Genomic DNA, 24,313 nt, shown 5'->3' with positions numbered 1-24,313 from the left:
AGGGAATCTCCCTGACCTAGGGATTGAACCTGGTCTCCTGCATTGCAGGCAGATTCTTTACAATCTGAGCTACCAGGGAAGCCCAAAGGACTGTACAATTTAGAGGCTTGGTATCCCCTGAGTAGCCAAAAATTTCATTTATAATATGCTATAAAAATTGACCAATAGATTGCATATGAGTTCAGAAATTCTCAGTGAACTGTTATTTAAAATGCAATAAACTTGTAAAACCAGAGCTCATTATATTTAGTTGATGACAGTTTTGCAACTAATTACCAAAAATTACTTAACATTTTTAAAAATTATACTTTCACTCTCAATATATGTTAATTATCTTACCAAGCTGTGAATTGTTGGTTGGTGTCTCATCTGAGGGGAAGAAAAAAGAAACAAAAGTAATATTGTGTTTCCAAATATTTACCAATGTCTAATTCTATAATTGCTTTTTACCTATATGTCCCTTCACCTTCATCCACAAGCTCCTTGGGAAAGGCAATAATGAAAGTCTGCCAGATTCTCTGCTTTCTCATTTCCTGTTCCACATGTCCAAGATTTCTTCATCTATTCATGCCTCTATATCTACACTCTGACACTGCTCTGGGTGTATAAATAAAATCATAAAACATACTACTCTAAATTCTTCTCTGCTGCCTTCTCTTTATCATTATATCTCTAGTCAGGTTAGTGGGGGCAGTAATTGTTAACATCTACTATTAATACATTTTTTAGAGCCGTATAACCTGCTATTTATTGTTTTTTTATAGAGAAATATTCATTATTTAGTTCCACTCTATTTTAAGTGATGCTAATTTTTCCATCATATTCTGCAAAACACATCAAGTTCCCAGAAGATAAATTCATACTTAATAACTAAATGAAAGGAAAACGCGACTCTTGAGCTTGAGTTTTAATTATTTGCATTTGTTAAGTAAGAGACTGAAGCTGTTGGTTCTTCACTTTTCCCTGACAAACACAACAGATACAGTGAACACATTCACTTACTTTCCCAGTTTTTGTTACCCATTTTTTAATCATATAGCAATTAACCCTTGAACTTATACAAGTGGATTTTATATTTGTGTTTAAGCATGTGGGTGTATACGTGTGCCTGTATTATTTGAACCACAAAACGTGTGCAGTTGGCAATTGCTTCTGGAATATAAATATTATTACGATTAATATGTGTGTAATGCCACACAGTATACAAAGTGCTGTCTCATATGTTATCACATTTATTTTCATAATTGCCATATGGTTTAGATATCATTGCTACTCCCATTTTACAGATGAAGAAAATTCCATCTTTCACATCCTTTATAATAAAGTAAACATATGCTTAAATAAAAGCTCAGTTTCAGAGTCCTTTTCCTAAAATAATATAAACTAGCAAGTGTGAAGAATGTTTTTAGTAAAAAGATAAATATCTCAAGCGACAAAACTCCAGGATTAATATTTGAAACAATTGATGGGAGAAGCTTGTGAGATGTTTATAAAACAGCTGATGGCATTTCTTTTCAAACATATGAGTGTTGGTAGAAATGATGGTTCTGCTGTTTGATCCTGAAGTACAATTTCCAAAATAAATAGAGCACTCATTCACAGTATTCATTAAAACGGTGTAGTATATTGCTATAGGACAAAAAGAAAAAAATATCCGTTTTCACCGTAAGACATGTTTAGGAAAATCCTAACCTCCAACTAACACTATCCTACAAGGACAACTGCTTCTCATGGAAACAGACAGGATGTGCACACTGTGATTAATTGATCCAAAAGATCTATGTGCCTCTTTCCCAAAATGAGATGCCTCACTAGGATATGGAAGAGAATATCTAATGCTCTAAAATTCCTTTCTAAAAGTTATTCTTTGTTTAGGAATTACATTTATTTGCTATTTTTAAAAAGGTTTCTATTAAAGAATAAAAAGCTTCCTGGTATATTTCTCAAATTAAGCAAAAGTTCCATGACTGTAATGACCTCTTTTCTGCACTTTCAGATTAACAGAAGAAATCAGAATATCCCCTCCTCTTTTACGTTACTACCAGCACTTTTGTAAGAATAACATCCCAGCTGTCACCCACAAGGACTTGGATGTGAACAAAATCTCCAAGTGGGGACAAAAGTGCCAAAGGAGCTACATCAGCTGCAGGTTCCAGGACTCTGAAAAACTGAAAGCACCCTACCTTTGGCAGATGGCTGAAATCAGAATGTGTAATACTTGAAGATTGTTTGCAATTGTATTTGATACTAAATAAGGTTAAAGAGAACACAGTTATCTATTATCTGCTGTTTCCTGGCATCCTGCAATGTTAGGATCATTGCAATTAAAAGGAAAATCAAAGCTCTGTCTAGAAAGAGGTGGTAGTGATTTTCCAGGAACTTTCTATCACCACACATTTCAGTTTTTTTCTCACATCAACTTGGTCTTACACACATCTACAGTAAAAGTCATCTTATGGAATTTAACCAGATTGGAAATCTAAACCTGGTGAGATCTTCAAAAAACATATAGCTAGCTGAGGACTCATAGCAGGAAAGTGATAGCAGCAATACCACAGCTGTTTAAAAGCCAAAAGTGGCAGATAAATTGTCATTCTCTGCTTTTCTCTCAGATAAGTAGCTGAAATAGATGGAAAATGTAAACATCTGTTCAAAGTTATATACAGAATGAATATTCTCCTTTCTTAGCACAAGCAAACTATTTTTTTTTAAGTCTTCAGTTACCTATGTTTTAAAAGGAACCACATATTTCAAGTTGAGAACCTTGGAAGTTTTTACTCTCCACTGTGTCATGAAGTAGCCATTTCATCTCTACCTTTGAATTCTAAGATCCCCGAGGGCAAAGACTGTGGCCTCTTCTCTGCTTTATTTCCAGTTCCTAGAAGAGTTGCTGTCCATGGAGGGACTAAATCAGTAGGCTAGAGTGAATTATTCCCTATCCATGAAACTCAATGACACTAGTTTAACAAGAGTTTGGCTTGGACTTCTCCACAGAAATTTATATTTTAAAAAAAATTAAGTACTATTGTTTTTCAGTGATTGTACCTTTAAATTTCCAGAATTGTACCCCATGATAAGCATTTCCCTACCAAATAATTATAGCCTTTCAGAGCCTAAAATAAGAACATTTCATGAACTTTGAGGATTTTGAATTCTGAGGATGTATATAATTTTCTAAATCAGCTAACAAAAGATAAACAATGTTGGGTAAAACGTAATCAGAATGGATTTGATTTTATTCAAATAAAAACAAGACAGAAGTTCTGAGGTTTAACAACTTTTTAAACTTGACCCAAGCCAGATGTGTATGGGAAGGAGTGGTTCAATGAGTAAACAGAGCAAAACTTCCAAGTATCAGAGAACTTTGAAGAAAGGAAATCATGCCTGAAATTAGACTTGCTTTTGAAAATCACAGATTTCTGCAGAAATTCTAGCTGAACTAAGGTAAAAATAAAGTGAAACTAAGGGAATAAGGTATCCCTGGTCATTAAGCTAGATATTTAATTTATATAGAATTTGCCTGTGAATGGATATGGCTTGATTTCTGAGTTGCATTTGTTGTTTAGTTGCTAAGTCATGTCTGACTCTTTTGTGACCCCATGTGCTGTAGCCCACCAGGCTCCTCTATCCATAGGATTTCTCAGGCAAGAATATTAGAGTACGTTGCCATTTCCTTCTCCAGAGTTGTGTTTACATGGAATTAAATTTTTTTTTAATTGTAAGGGTCCAGTTCAATTTTAAGGGTATTATAGTATTATAGCAAAAACATTGTTGTACATGGTCCTCTAGGTAGTGAGGCCACTGTGGTATCCAAATAAAGACCATCCTACTGTTATTTATCAAAATCATGATAAATAAATCCACAGAGAGTGAGAGGGAAATGAAGTTTAAACATGACCCTGTGGGGCTGTACCAGTGGAGAGACCAAGGTGATTAAGAGACAATCTTGTTGCTTTGGGAAATAAATGTCATCTTTGAGGTGGAAACAAGTCTCAGTTGGAAAGGAAGAAATTCAGGCATGACATCAGATGTACTGTTATCAAAAGCATTAGTTCTTTGAGATTTTAACATAGATATTTTGGATGACTAGACGTAATATGCGTGAAACTTATAAACCTGGATAGCTGGTTAGCTACAGTAGGAATAGAAACTGCTACTGGGATTTGGATATCTTAATAATTCTGATCTGTTTTTAAAATTATATTATACCAAAAGTGAAAGTGTTATTCACTCAGTCATGTCTAACTCTTTGAGACCCTATGGACTCTGCCAGGCTTCTCTGTCCATGGGATTCTCCAGGCAAGAATACTGAAATGGATTGTCATTTCCTCCTCCAGTGAATCTTTCCAACCCAGGGACTGAAACTGGGTCTCCTGCATTGCAGGAGGATTTTTTACCACTGAGCCACTAGAGAAGCCCTATATTATAACTGCAAATTATTTAAAATTTGTTATCATTAGTTTGATTTGATCCATGTAAGAAAGAAGCAAGGAGGTTAATAAGGAAAGTCATCCACTTTCCTGCATCTCAACATGCACAGAGAGGTGTGACTTTCAAGGTTCTTTTCTTACAACAAACTGAAATGCTCTGTAGAAATAAGAATATTTTTCTTGTGCCTACTCAAAAGCATTCATAATTATTGGCAATAAGAACTGAGTTTCCATGCAGCATAATTCTATGAGCTATTTCTGACAGCTAGAGATAAGAATTGGGCCTCTGACAAACCACAAACCAGTCATTTTCAAACCATTCACAATATTCCAAATTATCAAGCAGGATGAACTAAGTTTGAAATTTTATATTTAATAAATTCATGCACTTTTTAAATGGCCTATTAGTTTGTTTTTTAATTACTAATATGTCTACACAAACACAAAGAAGCAAACAATTAAAGCAATTATCTGGATTTTTCAGAACCAAATGACTTCTTGCCTAATTATCTCTTTCAGATGAAACTTTCTTTTCATTGTGGGATAGGAGGTATGGGAGAAAAGGTAAAGATAATCTAATTGAAACATAATAACAGCCTATGCCTAATATAAAATAGAGAAAAATGATTACCATATATTCCAAATCAGAACTCCACTTTTCTTTTTAGACAAATTTAGAACAATATAGATAGATAGACTCTGGAAGTCTACTTTTTCAAAACTTTCATTTAAAAAATAAAGAAATAAAGAAACATTTGCCTAGAGAAGTGAAGTAATATCCCAAGTCCTACATCTTATTAGGACATAAGCTGAACTAGAACCAGTTTTTCAGACTTCAGTGTGTGTTGTTTATAATGCATGTCTGTTTTACCCAACTCAGCAGTCCCCAAACTTTTGGCACCAGGGACGTTTCATCGAAGACAATCTTCCATGGACCATGGTTGGGGTAGGAGCATGGTTTCTGATTGAGTCAAGAGAAATACATTTATTGTGTACTTTACTTTTATTATTATTATATCAGCTTTACCTCAGATCTACATCAGGCATTAGATCGCAGAGGCGGGGGACTCCTGATCCAAGTAATTCTGGATGTCTTTGGGTTCACACCTATAAAAGCGGTATTCCTTTGGAGAGTGTTTGTAAGTGTATGTGTATGTATATGGACATGCATGCACAGATAATTGTATATGAGAATGTATTGTATAAACAACTGTGGCCATTAGATTCAAGAGCACAAATGTGTGTACTGGTAGGGGTATTTACATACTATTACTATTCAGGATTGGAGAAGGCAATGGCAACCCACTCCAGTACTCTTGCCTGGTAAACCCCATGGATGGAGGAGCCTGATAGGCTACAGTCCATGGGGTCGCTAGGAGTCAGACACTACTGAGCAACTTCACTTTCACTTTTCACTTTCATGCATTGGAGAAGGAAATGGCAAACCCACTCCAGTGTTCTTGCCTGGAGAATCCCAGGGACAGGGGAACCTGGTGGGTTGCCGTCTATGGGGTTGCACAGAGTCAGACAAGACTGAAATGACTTAGCACTATTCAGGATCCTGGAAGGAAGCAATTGGTATTCAAACTGGTAATTTAAGGAGATTTAATAGGACGACCTGTCTAGTCAAGGCTATGGCTTTTTCCTGTAGTCATATATGGATGTGAAAGTTGGACTGTGAAGAAAGCTGAGCGCTGAAGAATTGATGCTTTTGAACTGTGGTGTTGGAGAAGATTGTTGAGAGTCCCTTGGACTGCAAGGAGATCCAACCAGTCCATTCTAAAGGAGATCAGTCCTGGGTGTTCTTTGGAAGGACTGATGCTAAAGCTGAAACTCCAATACTTTGGCCACCTCATGTGAAGAACTGACTCATTGGAAAAGACTCTGATGCTGGGAGGGATTGAGGGCAGGAGGAGAAGGGGAAGACAGAGGATGAGATGGCTGGGTGGCAGCACAGACTCAAGGAACGTGAGTTTGGGTGAACTCCAGGAGTTGGTGATGGACAGGGAGGCCTGGCGTGCTGAAATTCATGGGGTCACAGAGTCAGACACAACTGAATGACTGAACTGAACTGAATAGGATGGTTTACAAAGATGGGGGCTTCCTTGATAGCTCAGTTGGCAAAGAATCCGCCTGCAATGTGGGAGACCCTGATTTGATTCCTGGGTTGGGAAGATCCCCTGGAGAAGGGAAAGGCTACCCACTTCAGTATTCTGGCCTGGAAAATTCCATGGACAGTCCATGGGGTCACAAAGAGTAGGACATAACTGAGCAATTTTCACTTCACTCACTTTATAAAGATGGAGGGAATTCACAAGAGAAAGTCAAGTTACCAGAACTATGGATTAAGGGAGAGATTACAAAACTCTGAGAGAGTAGTTGAATGGAGACTGTTGTCTGGTGGGAGCCATGTGAACCTCACACCCTTCCTCTGACAGTGCCACCTATTGGTCTAGTCCAGCCAGAAACTAAACCTGGCAAGGCATCCATCCAGTGGATGGATGCAGTTCACAGAGATAAGTGTTTTAGGTCAGAGAGGGGCTGGGAAGGGCAGAGTAGATCTGAATGGGCAAATGAAACAGGTCCAGAAGTGTATTTTGTGTGTGTGTTTGTGTGTGTGTGTGTGAGTGTGTGTATGTATGAAGGGAAATGTGGTAAAGACAATATTGCCCTTTGTGAGTCAGTTGAATAAAGAAGAAACTACCATGAAATTAAAATTGTCTAGCAATTTATCTTGTCTCACAGTTAATTTATGTTCTTTAGGAACTATTTTGAGTTATGCTTATAAGCCAAAGAACAAGCCATTTTGGAACTATCTATTACTACACACAAAAGGAGGGGCACTCTTACCACTACGAGTAATGATGGGGCCCGCAGAGAGTATGGCGTTTCCAGAAGTACTCTGGGGACTCAAAGTGGTCCTCCTCCCCACATCTCGCCTTTCTCTGTGGCCACAAACCTAAGGAGTTAATGAAAAGAAGTGAAATTCCACACCAGCACAAAATTGTTTCTTTATGGCCATTTGGAAAGCAGATTCTTTTAGAAGAAATACCACATGTTTAATTTTATTCATTTACTTCTGTGCATTTAATTACTTTGCATATAACTGCTACAGTGTTTCTATCCTGGCTTGGGCCACATTTCTTATTTCCTTCTGATGTAATTGTGCATTGCCTCATTAATTTGCATAGATCAACTGCTCTCCTGATAAAGAGATGTGTTTATCAAACTTTTCTACTTTTATTTCTCTCAAGCCTTTAATAAATTTTTCCCTGAAAAATTTGTCAGCACAGAGCCAAGGAAATGTAGACTCCTAGATAGCATATTCAAAAGCAGAGACATTACTTTGCTGACTAAGGTCCATCTAGTCAAGGCTATGGTTTTTCCTGTGGTCATGTATGGATCTGAGAGTTGGACTGTGAAGAAAGCTGAGCACCGAAGAATTGATGCTTTTGAACTGTGGTATTGGAGAAGACTCTTGAGAGTCCCTTGGACTGCAAGGAGATCCAACCAAACCATTCTGAAGAGATCAGCCCTGGGATTTCTTTGGAAGGAATGATGCTAAAGCTGAAACTCCAGTACTTTGGCCACCTCATGCAAAGAGTTGACTCACTGGAAAAGACTCTGATGCTGGGAGGGATTGAGGGCAGGAGGAGAAGGGGAAGACAGAGGATGAGATGGCTGGGTGGCATCACTGACTCGATGGACATGAGTCTGAGTGAAGTCCGGGAGTTGGTGATGTACAGGGAGGCCTGGCGTGCTGCGATTCGTGGGGTTGCAAAGAGTCGGACATGACTGAGCGACTGAACTGAACTGATACAGAATGAATATAATCAATGATTGTAAAGAAATGCATGAATTTGAGTGCACATATAAACACATTAAAGCTTGTTGTTTTTCAGTCGCTCAGTCCTGTCTAACTCTTTGTGACCCCATGGACTGCAGCACAAAAGGCTTCCCTTGTCCTTCACCATCACCCAGAGCTTGCTCAAACTCATGTCCATTGAGTTGGTGATGCCATCCAAACATCTCGTCCTCTGTTGTCCCCATCTCCTGCCTTCAGTCTTTCCCAGCATCAGAGTCTTTTCCAGTGAGTCAGCTTTTTGGATCAGGTGGCCAAAGTACTGGAGCTTCAGCCTCAGGATCAATCCCTCCAATGAATAGCCAGGACTGATCTCCTTTAGGATGGACTGGTTTGATCTCCTTGCAGTCCAAGGGACTCTCAAGAGTCTTCTCCAAAACCACAGTTCAAAAGCATCAACTCTTCAGCACTCAACTCTCACATTCATACCTGACTACTGAAAAAAACATAGCTTTGACTATACAGACATTAAAGCTATTTTAAATCAAAAAACATGACTGCATTTTTCTCGGGTTAATATTGCATTTGTGTGTGCATTCTCAGTCACTTAGTCATGTCCAACTCTCCAACCCACCAGGCTCCTCTGCCCAGGGAATTTTCCAGGCAAGAATACCAGAGTGGCTTGCCATTACTTAATCCATGTTAATATTGGTATGACCCTAGGGGGCCTGTCAGAAATAGAATTTTATTTCTTCACTAGTAAATGGGTGTATATTTTAGTGGCAGCTATATGAGCTTCCTTGGTGGCTCAGACAGTAAAGAATCTGCCTGCAATGCTGGAGACCCAGGTTCTAATCCTTGGATAGGGAAGATCCCCTGAGAAAGGAAATGGCTACTCACTCTAGTAATTTTGCATGGAGAACTCTATGGACAGAGGAGCCTACTGGGCTACAGCCCATGGGATTGCAGAGTCGAACATGACTGAGTGACTGACACACACATAGCACAGATTCACATCTTTTATGGTTTTTAACTCTTAACACCAGGGGTTCCCTGGCCATCTGGTCAATCAACTTTCTAGTACCAGTGCTGCCCCCAGCACAGCCTTGCCCATCGTCCTCTGATCTGCTCCGTAGCCCTCCTGAGACTGGAAGTTCGCAGGTTACTCTGTTTCTTGTGTCTGTGCTTTGATGATCCTTTGGTTTAGAGTGTCTGTCTTCAAAATCACATCTCTTTGATCAAGTCTCTCATCTTCTATTTCATCTCTCTCACAATGATAAATAGTGCCTTTTGCTACAACACATATCTATGTCTGCCTTTCCATCATAACATTTTGTCATATTTTATTCCTTGACTATCTCATGCTTCTTACAGATAAGCTAATTAAATTCAGAATTCATGCATGCATCTCTGTATTCCCAGTATAATGCTTGGCACAAAGTAGGTATACAATACATCTTTACTGGATGAATGAAAAAATTGTACTTCAAACTATCTGACCTGATGCATATTCACCTTCTATGTAGATATAAGTTCCTAACACTCGATAACCTTCAGCTTATATTAATACAACAGTTCAGAATAAAGTTATCAAAAACTTACTGGCATGAGGAAGGGGCAGTCATCAGCTCTGCATAGCTTGGTAACGCAGTGCAGGAAGACAGTAGACATTTTCTGATTCTTGTGTTTCACAAATCGGAACACTTCAAAAGAAAAGCGGCCCCGCTGGCTTCTGCCGTTTTCGATGACGGTAGTTTGAGGATCTTTGTCACAGCTGCATGTTAGAGAAAGTGAAAAAAAAATTAATACTGGAAAGTACCAACCCACCATGACTTGTACATTAATTTCTGCAATATTAAGAGGGTTTTCCCCATGCCCATTATATTAAAAGCCAACAAAATTATGCCCTGTTACAGATTTGTAATAGGAAAATAAGCTAACTCAACAGATATGTAGGAGTGACGTAGATCATAAAATATAAACAAATCAGTTTATGATTACAATATTTCTGCCAAATTTTAGAGGAATCATACTATTATAGGTTGAAAAATCCAAAACAGCATAAAATATACAAAGTAAAACATCTGTCTTTGCCCTTGTCCATGCCCTTCCACACCGACACACAAACCTGCCTGAGATGATCTCACATGTTACTGCAGCCTCACAGGACATATGCAAATAGAAACAGAAGTCATATTCTCAATGTTTCCCTCTTCTTAAACAAATCATACCAAACTCTCTCTGTTGTTTTGTATCTTGCCTTTGTAAAGTTTAACAATGTAACTTAGAGATCTCTCTGTATCAATAGAGAGCTGCCTCCATCTTTTCTCACAGTTGTATACTATTTCATCATGCACACGTGCCAGAGTTGACTCAACCTGGGTCCCATGTATATACCCTTGCTTTGTTAGCCAGAAAGAAAAACACCAATACAGTATACTAACACATATATACGGAATTTAGAAAGATGGTAACGATAACCCTGTATGCGAGACAGTAAAAGAGACACAAATGTATAGAACAGTCTTTTGGACTGTGGGAGAAGGAGACAGTGGGATGATTTGGGAGAATGGCATTGAAACATGTATAATATCATATATGAAACAAGTCGCCAGTCCAGGTTCAATGCATGATACTGGATGCTTGGGGCTGGTGCACTGAGATGACCCGGAAGGGTGGTACGGGGAGGGTGGAGAGAGGGGGTTTAGGATGGGGAACATGTGTATACCTGTGGGGGATTCATGTTGATGTATGGCAAAACCAATACAATATTGTAAAGTAATTAACCTCCAATTAAAATAAATAAATTTATATTTTAAAAAAATCTTTTGAATTTTACAAATAATAATGAACAGCCTTACAATACATCATTTGGAAAATGTGCAGGGTTTTCTGCACAATATGTCTGTAAGGATCATTCAGCAGACTTTGCCATATTGCCCTCTCTAAGTATTGCTGCATTTTGTACTGCCCCAGTAATGTATAAAAAATACTTAATTTCCCTCAGAGCTATATCAACAAAGTATATGCATAAAATTCTGGATTATTCCCTATTTGACAGGGACAATAAACCATCATCATATAATATTATTTCAGCTTTTTGTTAGTGTGAATGGATATATGCATTTTCATATATATTAGAGCCACCTGTATTTCTTTATCTGAAATTTATGTTCTTTGCCTAAATTTTAATTGTATTATTGGCCTTTCCTTTCTGATTCCTTTAAATCCTTGGTTTTTAAGAAATGTGGTTCCTTGTTTGTTATATAAATTGTGAATTGTTTTACTTTGTTGTTTGGCTTTGGACAGTCCTCACTCTGTGTGTGTGTCTGTGTGTGCATGTGCCTGTGTGCATATGTTTGAGAAATTTTATTTTTATATAATTTAATTTTAAATATTTTATTTTATGGCTTCTAGTATGTGGGCTAAAGATGATTTTCCAAAGAAGAAGTAAAACTCTCACTGTTTGCAGATGACATGATCCTCTACATGGAAAACCCTAAAGACTCCACCAGAAAATTACTAGAGCTCATCAATGAATATAGTAAAGTTGCAGGATATAAAATCAACACACAGAAATCCCTTGCATTCCTATACACTAATAATGAGAAAGTAGAAAAAGAAATGAAGGAAGCAATTCCATTCACCATTGCAATGAAAAGAATAAAATACTTAGGAATATATCTACCTAAAGAAACTAAAGACCTATATATAGAAAACTATAAAACACTGATGAAAGAAATCAAAGAGGACACTAATAGATGGGGAAATATACCATGTTCATGGATCGGAAGAATCAATATAGTGAAAATGAGTATACTACCCAAAGCAATTTACAAATTCAATGCAATCCCTATCAAGCTACCAGCCATATTTTTCACAGAACTAGAACAAATAATTTCAAGATTTGTATGGAAATACAAAAAACCTCGAATTGCCAAAGCAATCTTGAGAAATAAGAATGGAACTGGAGGAATCAACTTGCCTGACTTCAGGCTCTACTACAAAGCCACAGTCATCAAAACAGTATGGTACTGGCACAAAGACAGACATATAGATCAATGGAACAAAATAGAAAGCCCAGAGATAAATCCACACACATATGGACACCTTATCTTTGACAAAGGAGGCAAGAATATACAATGGAGTAAAGACAAGTGGTGACGGGAAAACTGGTCAACCACTTGTAAAAGAATGAAACTAGATCACTTTCTAACACTGCACACAAAAGTAAACTCAAAATGGATTAAAGATCTAAATGTAAGACCAGAAACTATAAAACTCCTAGAGGAGAACATAGGCAAAACACTCTCAGACATAAATCACAGCAGGATCCTCTATGATCCACCTCCCAGAATTCTGGAAATAAAAGCAAAAATGAACAAATGGGATCTAATTAAAATTAAAAGCTTCTGCACAACAAAGGAAAATATAAGCAAGGTGAAAAGACAGCCTTCTGAATGGGAGAAAATAATAGCAAATGAAGCAACTGACAAACAACTAATCTCAAAAATATACAAGCAACTTATGCAGTTCAATTCCAGAAAAATAAACGACCCAATCAAAAAATGGGCCAAAGAACTAAAGAGACCTTTCTCCAAAGAAGACATACGGATGGCTAACAAACACATGAAAAGATGCTCAACATCACTCATTATTAGAGAAATGCAAATCAAAACCATAATGAGGTACCACTTCACACCAGTCAGAATGGCTGTGATCCAAAAATCTGCAAGCAATAAATGCTGGAGAGGGTGTGGAGAAAAGGGAACCCTCCTACACTAGTTTGGTGGGAATGCAAACTAGTACAGCCACTTTGGAGAACAGTGTGGAGATTCCTTAAAAAATTGCAAATAGAACTACCTTATGACCCAGCAATCCCACTGCTGGGCATACACACCAAGGAAACCAGAATTGAAAGAGACACGTGTACCCCAATGTTCATCGCAGCACTGTTTATAATAGCCAGGACATGGAAACAACCTAGATGTCCATCAGCAGACGAATGGATAAGAAAGCTGTGGTACATATACACAATGGAGTATTACTCAGCCGTTAAAAAGAATTCATTTGAATCAGTTCTGATGAGATGGATGAAACTGGAGCCGATTATACAGAGTGAAGTAAGCCAGAAAGAAAAACACCAATACAGTATACTAACACATATATATGGAATTTAAAAAGATGGCAATGATGACCCTGTATGCAAGACAGCAAAAAAGACACAGATGTGTATAACGGACCTTTGGACTCAGAGGGAGAGGGAGAGGGTGGGATGATTTGGGAGAATGACATTCTAACATGTATACTATCATGTAAGAATTGAATCACCAATCTATGTCTGACACAGGATACAGCATGATTGGGGCTGGTGCATGGGGATGACCCAGAGAGATGTTACGGGGAGGTGGGAGTGGGGGTTCATGTTTGGGAACGCATGTAAGAATTAAAGATTTTAAAATTAAAAAAATAAAATAAATAAAAAATAAAAAAAATAAAGATGATTTTCCATACCCCATAGTTCTAATGATACTTTGCATTTTCTCTCCCATCACTTTTAAAGCTGTAGTTTTTACATTTAAATTAATAATCCATTTAAAGTTTATCATGGTATAATGAGCAAAGCACAGATCTCATACTTTATTTTTCTTATGATTATCTACTATCCTGCACTGTTTTTAAAACTCTGTCAATCCCATTGATTTGCATACCTAATAAATGGCCATGCTTTCAATTTATTTTCAACTGAGAATTGTAAATTTTTATCTACGTGTCTAGCCTCACATAATATCATATTTCTTAATAACTTTCAGTTCAGTTGAGTTCAGTTCAGCCTCTCAGTTGTGTCTGACTCTTTGTGACCCCATGAATCGCAGCACGCTAGCCCTCCCTGTCCATCACCATCTACCGGAGTTCACTTTAGAGTGTCTATTAACTGCAACAGCTGGTAGTATTATATCCTTCTCATTTCCTTGTAGATTTCCCCCTTTCTTTTGTACTTTATGAATTTTTTGTTCATCTATTTTTTTCTCGATTCTGTTAGCTTATGATTCTCTGTTCTTGTAGGTGTGCATTTCTCTAGGCTTTCTAGCTTCTATGGCTCTGGCACCCTCAGCATTCACTTTTCTTCCCCACTTCTCCTGCCACCTCTTCCCACACCACTTCCTCCCAGCCTTTTCCTATACTGTATGTCTTGATCTTATTAAGTAATTTTATCAACACTAACAAATATTTTGTACTTTCTAGGTTTTCTTTTCTGAGAAGACAATGGCACCCCATTCCAGCACTCTTGCCTGGAAAATCCCACAGGCGGAGGAGCCTGGTGGGGTGCAGTCCATGGGGTTGCTAAGAGTCGGACACGACTGAGCAACCTCACTTTCACTTTTCACTTTCATGCATTGGAGAAGGAAATGGCAACCCAGTCCAGTGTTCTTGCCTGGAGAATCCCAGAGACAGGGGAGCCTGGTGGGCTGCCATCTATGCGGCCACACAGAGTTGGACACGACTGAAGTCACTTAGCAGTAGCCGAAGATTTTCTTTTCCTCCTAATCTCACTGAAAATGTCCTTTGGGAACCCATTTCATTCTCTATAGTTTCTAAGAAGAAAACTGAAAGAACTAAGCTGAAACCATAGTCATACTAGAAGTCTAATGATCATATTCCAGATTATAATATACAATTATTATAGAAATTGTGAAATTTCTGTAGATTATAGAAAAACAAAAATGTCAAAGCAAAATGATCCACAATCTCACTGTGCATACATAACCATGGTGAATCTTTTGATGTATTAATATCTCCTTACACTCTTTTCTATAATACATAAATGAGGTCGGTTGTACAATTGTGTATGCTGATTCTTTCATTTCATATTTTAAATTGTAAAGAACCACATATTTATAAAGATGGGAATATCAAGAAGACAGAAGGGGAAGAGATAAAATAGAACCAATCTTTTTTTTTTTTTTCTATTTTATAAGTAACTTTGTATGATTATAATGCCTATGTGAGCTTTCAACTTGCTGGTTCTCCATAATTCACCTACCCATTTCCTTGCTGCTGAACACGCAGTTGGTTCTTATTTTTACTATTCTAAATAGCACTGATAGACAAGAAGATGATAAATACTTTTAGAATATGCTTCCTAATTCACAAATGTAGAATCAAAAGATATGAAATCTTTTAAGGATTTTTTTTAAGGATATTGTTTCCCAAAAATGTTAACCAAATGAGCACTTCCAGCAATAGGATGAGTGTCAGTTTGATCATACCCTTTGAGTAGCACCGTAACCTTGATTAACCTATAAAATTTATCCTTTTGATTTGCCATCATATTATTCCCATCATGTGTCAATAAGCAGCAGTGATCAGAGCCAACTGCATTTTATAAGCATGATTAGAAGCCATTGTTTGACTCTCCTGTCAGATAAAAATGCTGAAAAGGAACTAAGATGATTGAATGTTTTTATGATCAATGTCCCTTTTTTCCCAAATGTAGATTACATTCACTCTATCACTGTCTATTGGGAATGAAATCAAAGTTATTGGATCTGATTTAAAAAAAAAAAAGGTGGTAGGTTTTCATTTTAAATGCTGATAAATGAAGAAAAGCATTATGGGGTCTAAATTATCTAGACCATTACTTTAATTTTACTCTCCTTTGACATACCAAGAGACAGCCTAGTTTCATAAAAATAGTCACTGCCTTTCTCTTACTGCCAATAATCTCCTAACCATGCTTTTCCTAAGACAATGAAATATTCCCGTATGACCTAAACATGAATAAAACATCTTTGATGTGCCAAACTTACTTGTAACTTTCATCAAACAATAGCCTTTTCAGCATTTCATTTTGAAAACTGTTCTCCACTTTTACACTTCCAACTATATTTTAATTTTTGCTCAGAATGTAAAACTTTAAATTTAAAAGCTATAAAAGTACCTTATAATTCATCTATCTGTCCTCAATTTTCTATTGCAATTATCTACAATTGAATTATTGCTATCAATACAAGAGTTAGACACCTACCTAAGGAAGAGATCATATCGAGTATCATCATTTGGGTTCCCTGATGGGGTCGTGTAGCAATAATCCATTAAGACATTCCATCTGCAAGGAAAAGGAAGAATAATCTAGAGTCAGAGTCTCCTGTGGATAATAGTTATTAACCCAAAGGAAGTAGATATTCACAAACATCTTACTCCAGGGAATATAGTTTTTCAACTAATTATTTCCTGAGACTTGTTGTTTAATAAAATGTTCTCCTAAACTCAGAGTGTTTAAAAGTCTGCAACAAATTGCCATCGCACATCAAGTATCTCATAAAACCAAGAACAGAAATGCCAAGAAGACAAAAAGGGAGAAGGCAAAGTAGAACCAAATTTCTCAAGAGCACCAATCTCTTCAGGATGCAAAGTTTAAATAACAATATATGAGAAACCCAAAATAAATCATATACATGTTACAATTTTTTATTAAGGTAGAAATGGATCTTTACTTTTGAATTTCCTTTCAATTTTGATCATCCTGGATTTTCTAAGAATCAGACAAAATGACTTATTTGATTATTTTGCAGAGATGTTTCTGGGGATTGTTATATATAGTTGTCAGACAGAGTTCTTTTGTTTTTTTAAATAAACATTTATTGAATATTAACACACACATAGGAGGGCTTCCCCTGTGGCTCAGCAATAAAGAATCCACCTGTAAAGCAGAAAATGCAGGAGATGCAGGTGCAATTCCTGGGTCAGGAAGATCCCTTGGATGAGGGCATGGCAATCCATTCCAGTATTCTTTCCTGGAGAATCCCATGAACAGAGGAGCTTGGTGGGCTATGGTCCATGGGATCACAAAGAGTCGGACACAACTAGAGCAATTGAGCATGCACAGACACAAACACATAGAAAATGTACAAACCACGTGTTCACAAAATTACCGTTATCTGATTAATCATCTTTCAGATGAAAAAGCAGAATATTCTGGTATCCCCAGAGCTCTCCCCATGCCCTCTTCCCATCACTATCTCTCCTTCTTTAAGGGAAGAAATGTTATTTTCCAATTAATGACTTAAAGTATTACCCTTTCATCCTGTAATTTGTTATTTCTATTTATCAGGCATTCCTAAATGGTGTGGCAATGACATATTTTTTTTTAGTGAATGAGCTAACTTTATGATTCATCAGGCTTTAGGCAGCCAAAATGTATCAACCAACAGAAGATAGGAGCTTGAAATTACCTGCCATCCAGATTAGTGGCTTGTACAGCTGCAAATACTTTGGTTTTCAAAGGTAGTCCTATACTCGGGATAATTAACTGCTGATTGTAGGTCGAATCCTAATAATAAAAAAAATAAGCAATTAACCCATCATTGCCTTCCCAACAACAGAACGTTTACTTAAGACAATAATGGCTTATTAGAAAAAAGAGAGGGCAAATCAACATAAATTTACCGAACCAACTTCTAAAAGGACCTAGTTAATCCTCTTGTTTTTGGCAGAACTGTTCTTAAATCATATCCAAGTAACAAACTCACTCCCATGCATAAATATTTTCATGTCCATAGTTTATCATTTATGATGATTAATGTTCAATGTATTTACATTATATGCAATGGTTACTAGTAAGAGGCTAGTAGTTTGCTTAATATTCAACTATCATTATTCAGTTTATTTAAATTCATATTTCATTTATTTAAATTATATTAGTAGCTAATATTCAGTTTATTTAAATTATATCTGCTTCAGTTTAAGCCCTTTGCCACTGGAGTTGTAAATCTTTATACTCTTAATAATCTCTCATTAACCCAAAGTCACTTATCTCGCAATTTTAAATTACTATAATTTAACTGAATACAAAAACAAAAAAGGGACCAGTATGTTCTCAAATTACCAAAAATGCATGCCATGGAATTCCTGTACTAGATAACATGGTGAGGACTTAGAGAAGGGTGTCTTAGGGCTTCATTTCTACCTTTTACCCTTAGTTTAGACCAATCCTGCAGAGCTTATTTATATAATTCCCCAATTTACAGTAGATTAAGGCAGCAAATTAGAAACTGATAGCAAAGAAACGCAGAAAAAAAAAAAAAGAAGAAGAAAGAAAAAACTTCTCAAAATCTAAGTTGTCAAATCATTTATCATGGATGCAGATTGTTTCCCCCAAATTTAGTAACTCTGAAGATAAAGCTATTTTGTAGCAAAGGGAAATATTCAATGAAATCTCAGTATCATCAAGCAAAGGCAGAATACAGAGCTCACTCTGTTTCAGAAGGCTGGGAAGAAACAACAGATACTGAATTTTGAAACTTAAAGCAATAATAACTTGGATGGTTCACTTTTGAAAGAGTTGCATTCATGAGGAACATTTCATTCCCAAATTAAGCCTGATAAGTGAGGGATTATATGCTGTACTTATTTTCTATATTTCTGTGATAAATGATAACAGCTCCTCTAACCATTTCTCATAGGTAGTATTTTAGTTAATTCTCTTCCTGGCTCCCTTTTCCAATTTCTTCAAGTTGTACACACTTGATCGACTATTATGGCTCATTCATCTTGTACTTGCATCAGTATTGTCTCAAAGGATCTTATTTCATTTTTTTTTACAAACATTATACTACATAATCATTTGCAAATGATATGACTCAGCTATGGCTTAATCTTAATTATCACCTTTTTCTCCTAAAATTCTTCTAAACAGTAATGTTTAGATTTTATTTGGTATAGTTACCTTACTCCTGTTAGTAAATATTGTCCCTAAAATCAATTATATTTATTTTAGATTTTTTTCTTCAACTTTAAAAATAATTCATAATTACCATAGCTCAGTTTTAGATTTACTCTGTTTCTTTATCTGCTCAGAAGACACTATTACTTAGATGCAATTCAAATTCAAAATCATCCTCATGATTTCCACAGAGAAGAAAACTAATCTATTTATACTATATAAGAATAAGGGCCAAGGCCAACTCGAAGTAAACTGCACATATTGAAATCACAAAATCAATAAATGTCATTATTTTTTACAAGTAAAATTTTCCTAAGTTCATTCACTGAATCCCATAACACACAGAAATAACTGTACTGAATCCATATTCAGGTCTATAGGAATTCTCTGTACTTTTAGATCAATTTTTCTATAAACCTAAAACTGCTCTTAAAAAATGGTCTGCTGATTGAAAAAAAAAAAAAAAACTAGTTTGTAGGGAAGTGGTTGAATTTTATTAAATAACTGTTTAGTAAACAAATTTTAAATTTCAATGTGTTAATTCAACCATTAGTAATACCATTTCAAATTGGTTAAAAATGAAAATGATTTTGGTATTATGTATTTTGTTTATAGTCATATCAAATAATTACCTTTTAACCATCAAATTAAAATCTTAGGTTATCATCAAATTATAGGCTTGTATTTGGCACTAAGATTCTAGAAACTTTTTGAAGGATTAGGTCTGGTTTAACAATAGGACTACTATACTATTTCTAATGATAAAGGAAAGAGCTTAATAGCAAAGCTCTCCTCAAGTCTGCACTTCTAAATTTTTATTTTCTGCATTTCTACAGACAGAATAGCTTAATTTCACAGAAAATAGTGGTATCCTTAAATGTCATGTGAGTATATTTTTTTCACTCTTTTAAGATCAGGAATTCTCATCTTTGTTTCAGTCAATTGTAACAAATAATATTGAATCCAAGTCAGTCATCACAATTCTACCTCAGGGAGATTACACATATAAATTAACAGATAGAAGCTTTCCAATTTAAAAATATTGCTTACAATAATAATAAATATCTGGTCATACTGGGAATGAATATTGGCACATATTTGCTGAGTATTATAAAACCAAGTATTTGGCAGCTTCTCCCTGCAGAAGAAAGTTTAGAAATGACAGAAAGGCAATCTTCATTCCAACACATTTTAATTTGTTGTTTAGAACTCTGTGGTGTCACACTACAAACTTATAAACATGATTTTTTAAATGCCTTTGGAAAGTGTCCTACTACAATATTTATAGCTCATTATATGCAAAGTATAAAGCACTGACTTTTAAATCAGTTGCATGAATTATAACTCAGTGCCATGATGACATGAATAATAATGTAAAAATCAGATTCATAATTTACAAAAATGTTGGTTGATATATTGAAAAATTGATATTTAAATCAGGCATTTAAAATGTATGAATAAAATTTTTAATCAACATGAAAATATCATTTGGGGGATTAATGTTAGAGTTATAAATAGAAATTCATATTTTTTTCATATTTTGCTGCCACTGTCAATATTTATATGACAAAAGTTTAGACAATACTGTGTAGTCAAACCTAAACTATTTCAGATATGACAGAATTGACAACGGTCATAACCCACACTGGAAATGTTAACACACTGAACACCAAGTATCTTGCCTTTAAATGAAGTATCATTTGGACTTTTCCTATCTTTTTATCACAAATATATTATTTCCAAAATCTTGACCCTGACTATGTTTACACACACACAAACACACAAATAAATATATATGTATAAATGTAGATAGACATTTGGAGTAACTATGCAGAATCACATATATGAAGTAAAATTTAAATCATTTATCAACTTCTGGAAAATAATGGAATTGTTAGCATACCTTTATCGCTAAGATATTTGGAAATGGTGGTGAAGATGAATAAACATTACCAAAGTATAACAGGGTTAATGTAATTTTGGTGGATTTTTATAGGAAAGCCATTCACATAAATGGCTCCTCAGAACAGTGAGAGAGAAAAATAACGTCCTTCAACCATCAACTTACGTTATAAAGGAGCAGGTTCAAAGTGCTGACAAACGTACCATTGTTCTCCCTCACAGAAATGGCAGCTGAGGACCTAAAACAGATTGAGGAAAAGGGAGGCACTGATGAGATTTTTAAATTAACAGCTTCAATCACACCTTAATGTTAGATTCAAGGCACCAAAACTCTTGAGCAATCCTGACATAACTAGGTCTGGAATGGGCATATTGTTTAAATCACTGAACAGATAAATAATCAGAAAGCAAGAGGGACTAAATAAAGGCAAACTGCTGTTTCTGATCTTTTCATTTATAAAGGAATCTTTTTTTTTTTTTACATTTTTGTTACATATATGAAACTTGGAGAAAAAAAAAAGTCATTCCAACAAAGTCTGAATCTAATGTGAATACATTTTCATCAACTCCATTTCTATACAAGCTTCATGAGACCAGGAATTTTGTTTCACTTTTGTCACTGTTAGAACTTTGAATGGTACATATAAGGTGTATAATAAATATTTGTTGAGTAAAGAAAAAGTGAAAGTGAAGTCGCTCAGTCCTGTCCGGCTCTTTGCAACCCCATGGACTGTAGCCCACCAGGTTCCTCCATCCATGGGATTCTCCAGGCAAGAATACTGGAGTGAGTTGCTATTTCCTTCTCCAAAAGTGAAAGTTGCTCAGTCCTGTCTGACTCTTTGCGACCCCATGGACTAGTTCTCCAGGCCAAAATACTGGAGTGGGTAGCTTTTTCCCTTCTCCAGCAGATTTCCCTCTGAGGAATCCAGGGTCTCCTGCATTGCAGGCAGATTCTTTACCAACTGAGCTATCAGCGAAGTCCCATTTAAATGAATGCATATCCATGTGCACTGAAGTTCAGGAATGAATTTAGTGAGGAAGTTGAGGGGAGCAGAGTGAAAGACTATGAACCATTTCTCTCTGCACCTGCTTCTTTTTGACTCAAGGTCTTTCTTTTCTTGTTTTCCACATCAAAATCTTGCTTTTGACCAAGTCATTTATCATAACTGTACCATTAAATTATCTATGAATATTTTTTAAACTGAAGCAAAATGTGTCCTCCATGTTCCCTTGTGACTGAGATTAAACAATAACTTTACTTTTGTGAGAGAAAACCCAACAGCTGAAGAGGGAAAGTTTTTATTTAATCACCCCATTTTGTCAGAAATATTTCACAAATCCATATAATTATATTGCAATATGGATGTAAACACGTCTTGGAGTGTGTGCTTTGGGAGTAATAAATGAATGTGGTAGTGGTTTATCGCTAAGTCTGATACGACTCTTTGAAATCCCATGGACTGTAGCCTGCCAGGTTCCTCTGTCCATGGATTTCCCATGGCAATTGGAGAGGATTGCATTTCCTCCTCCAGGGGATCTTCCTGACCCAGGGATTTTAAGCCTGCATCTCCTGCTTGGCGGGCAGATTCTTTACCCCTGAGCCACCTGGGAAGCCTCAATGAATGAATACCTGACTATAAACAAAAGACAATGAATCCATATCTGAAGATCTTTGACTATGAGTGATACCATCTTTGCTGGGAATCACCAGCATCTGTGCAGGGGACACCTCAGCAGGAGGCATGGAGACCTCATATTCTGAGGCAGCAGTCCAACAGTGAGCACATACCCAAGCAGGACCCAACAATACAGTGACCAAATGATCTACCCACTGGAAACATGACAGTTCCTCTGGACTGCATAAGCCCCCAGGATTCTTGGGTCTTGGGCAGTTCTGAAGGGAGCCAGGAGAACCAAAGGCAGATATTTGACTAATGTGAGGTGGTTTTAATTTAGGGAAAAGATTAAAACTGAACTGTTGATGTTCTTCAAAACAATAATCATTATAGATTGATAAATTCAGTTCAGTTCAGTCACTCAGTCGTGCCCGACTCTTTGCAACCCCATGAACCACATGCAGCATGCCAAGCCTCCCTGTCCATCCATCACCAACTCCCGGAGCCCACCAAAACCCATGTCCATTGTGTCAGTGATGCCATCCAACCATCTCATTCTCTGTCATCCCCTTCTCCTCCTGCCTTCAATCTTTCCCAGCCTGATCCTGGGAAATCTTTCCTGACCCTGATCGGGTGGCCAAAGTATTGGAGTTTCAGCTTCAATATCAGTCCCTCCAATGAACACCCAGGACTGATCTCTTTTAGGATGGACTGGTTGGATCTCCTTGCAGTCCAAGGGACTCTCAAGAGTCTTCTCCAACACCACAGTTCAAAAGCATCAATTCTCTGGTGCTGAGCTTTCTTCATAGTCCAACTCTCACATCCATACATGACTACTGGAAAAACCATAGCCTTAAGTAGATAGATGCATAAGACCATATACAGTTTCCATTAGATTCAGTTTAACTTTCTCAACAAATCCTGCTATTAATATCTTGGTAAGTTCCTCAAGGATAAAAATAACCCAAAGAAAAAGACAACGTGAGAAATTAAGAATAAAATGCGACTTACGAAGCAAGTTGGGTATTATTAACCAGGTATTCCAATGGATAACTACAGCTAAATTTGTAAAGAAGCCCAGGTAGATAGCTGATGATTGTTGGTGGGTCTGGAGTATCAATATATCCTGAAATATTTCCTATTTGTACTGAAGTTGCATTTCCATAAGCACTGACTCCAGGAACTGTGGATACCTGTTAGAATTGTAGGTCAAGCTCAGTGATTAAATAGTTACTCATAAATCTAGGCATTTCATATGCAAAATAAAACATTAGATCAGATCATTTCTAGGGTCTGTTGCAACTATAACATGACATAATTTTGAAATTATACACACATAATTCTAAACTGTAAGTGATCATATGTCTTTTTTCTCTCATTAAGAGGGTGATTTAATTTTTTTAATTAATTTTTATTGAAGTATAGTTGATTTACAATGTTAGTTTACAATGTGTTAGTTTATGTGATACAGCAAAGTGAATTAATTACACATATATTTACTCTTTTTAAAATGTTATTCCCATGTAGATCATTACAGAGTATTGAGTAGAGTTCCCTGTGCTATACAGTAGACTCTTATTAGTTGTCTATCTTATATATAGTAGTATTCATATGTCTCCCAATTTTTCCCTCCCCTACCACTTTCCCCCTTGGTAGCTATAAGTTTATTTTCTGTATCGGTAACTCTATTTCTGTTTTATACATAAGTTCATTTGTAACATTTTTTTAGATTCAACATATAAGCAGTATCATATTTGTTGACTCATATGTTTCTTTTAAATAAATAAAGCTTCATATTACCAGAGATGGTTTACTCATATTTCATAAATAAGAAAGG

The 24,313-nt window shown here is 36.3% G+C and overlaps 1 protein-coding gene across 1 annotated transcript in view; it reads right to left on the bottom strand.

Annotated features, from left to right (window-relative positions):
- Positions 1–24,313, bottom strand: part of ZPLD1 (zona pellucida like domain containing 1) — a 49,813-nt gene that overhangs the window by 477 nt on the left and 25,023 nt on the right. Inside the window, exons 3-9 of the mRNA XM_069572723.1 lie at positions 23,488–23,669; positions 21,027–21,099; positions 17,469–17,566; positions 16,262–16,342; positions 9,835–10,006; positions 7,281–7,389; positions 340–369 (exon numbers count right to left, since the gene is read on the bottom strand). Of these exons, the coding sequence (XP_069428824.1) occupies positions 340–369; positions 7,281–7,389; positions 9,835–10,006; positions 16,262–16,342; positions 17,469–17,566; positions 21,027–21,099; positions 23,488–23,669 (745 nt within the window). The remainder of the gene's footprint in view (positions 1–339; positions 370–7,280; positions 7,390–9,834; positions 10,007–16,261; positions 16,343–17,468; positions 17,567–21,026; positions 21,100–23,487; positions 23,670–24,313) is intronic.

The sequence above is a fragment of the Ovis canadensis genome, chromosome 1, assembly GCF_042477335.2.
Source record: "Ovis canadensis isolate MfBH-ARS-UI-01 breed Bighorn chromosome 1, ARS-UI_OviCan_v2, whole genome shotgun sequence".
NCBI classification, from domain to species: domain Eukaryota; kingdom Metazoa; phylum Chordata; class Mammalia; order Artiodactyla; family Bovidae; genus Ovis; species Ovis canadensis.
This window is presented reverse-complemented; position numbering and strand designations above follow the sequence as displayed.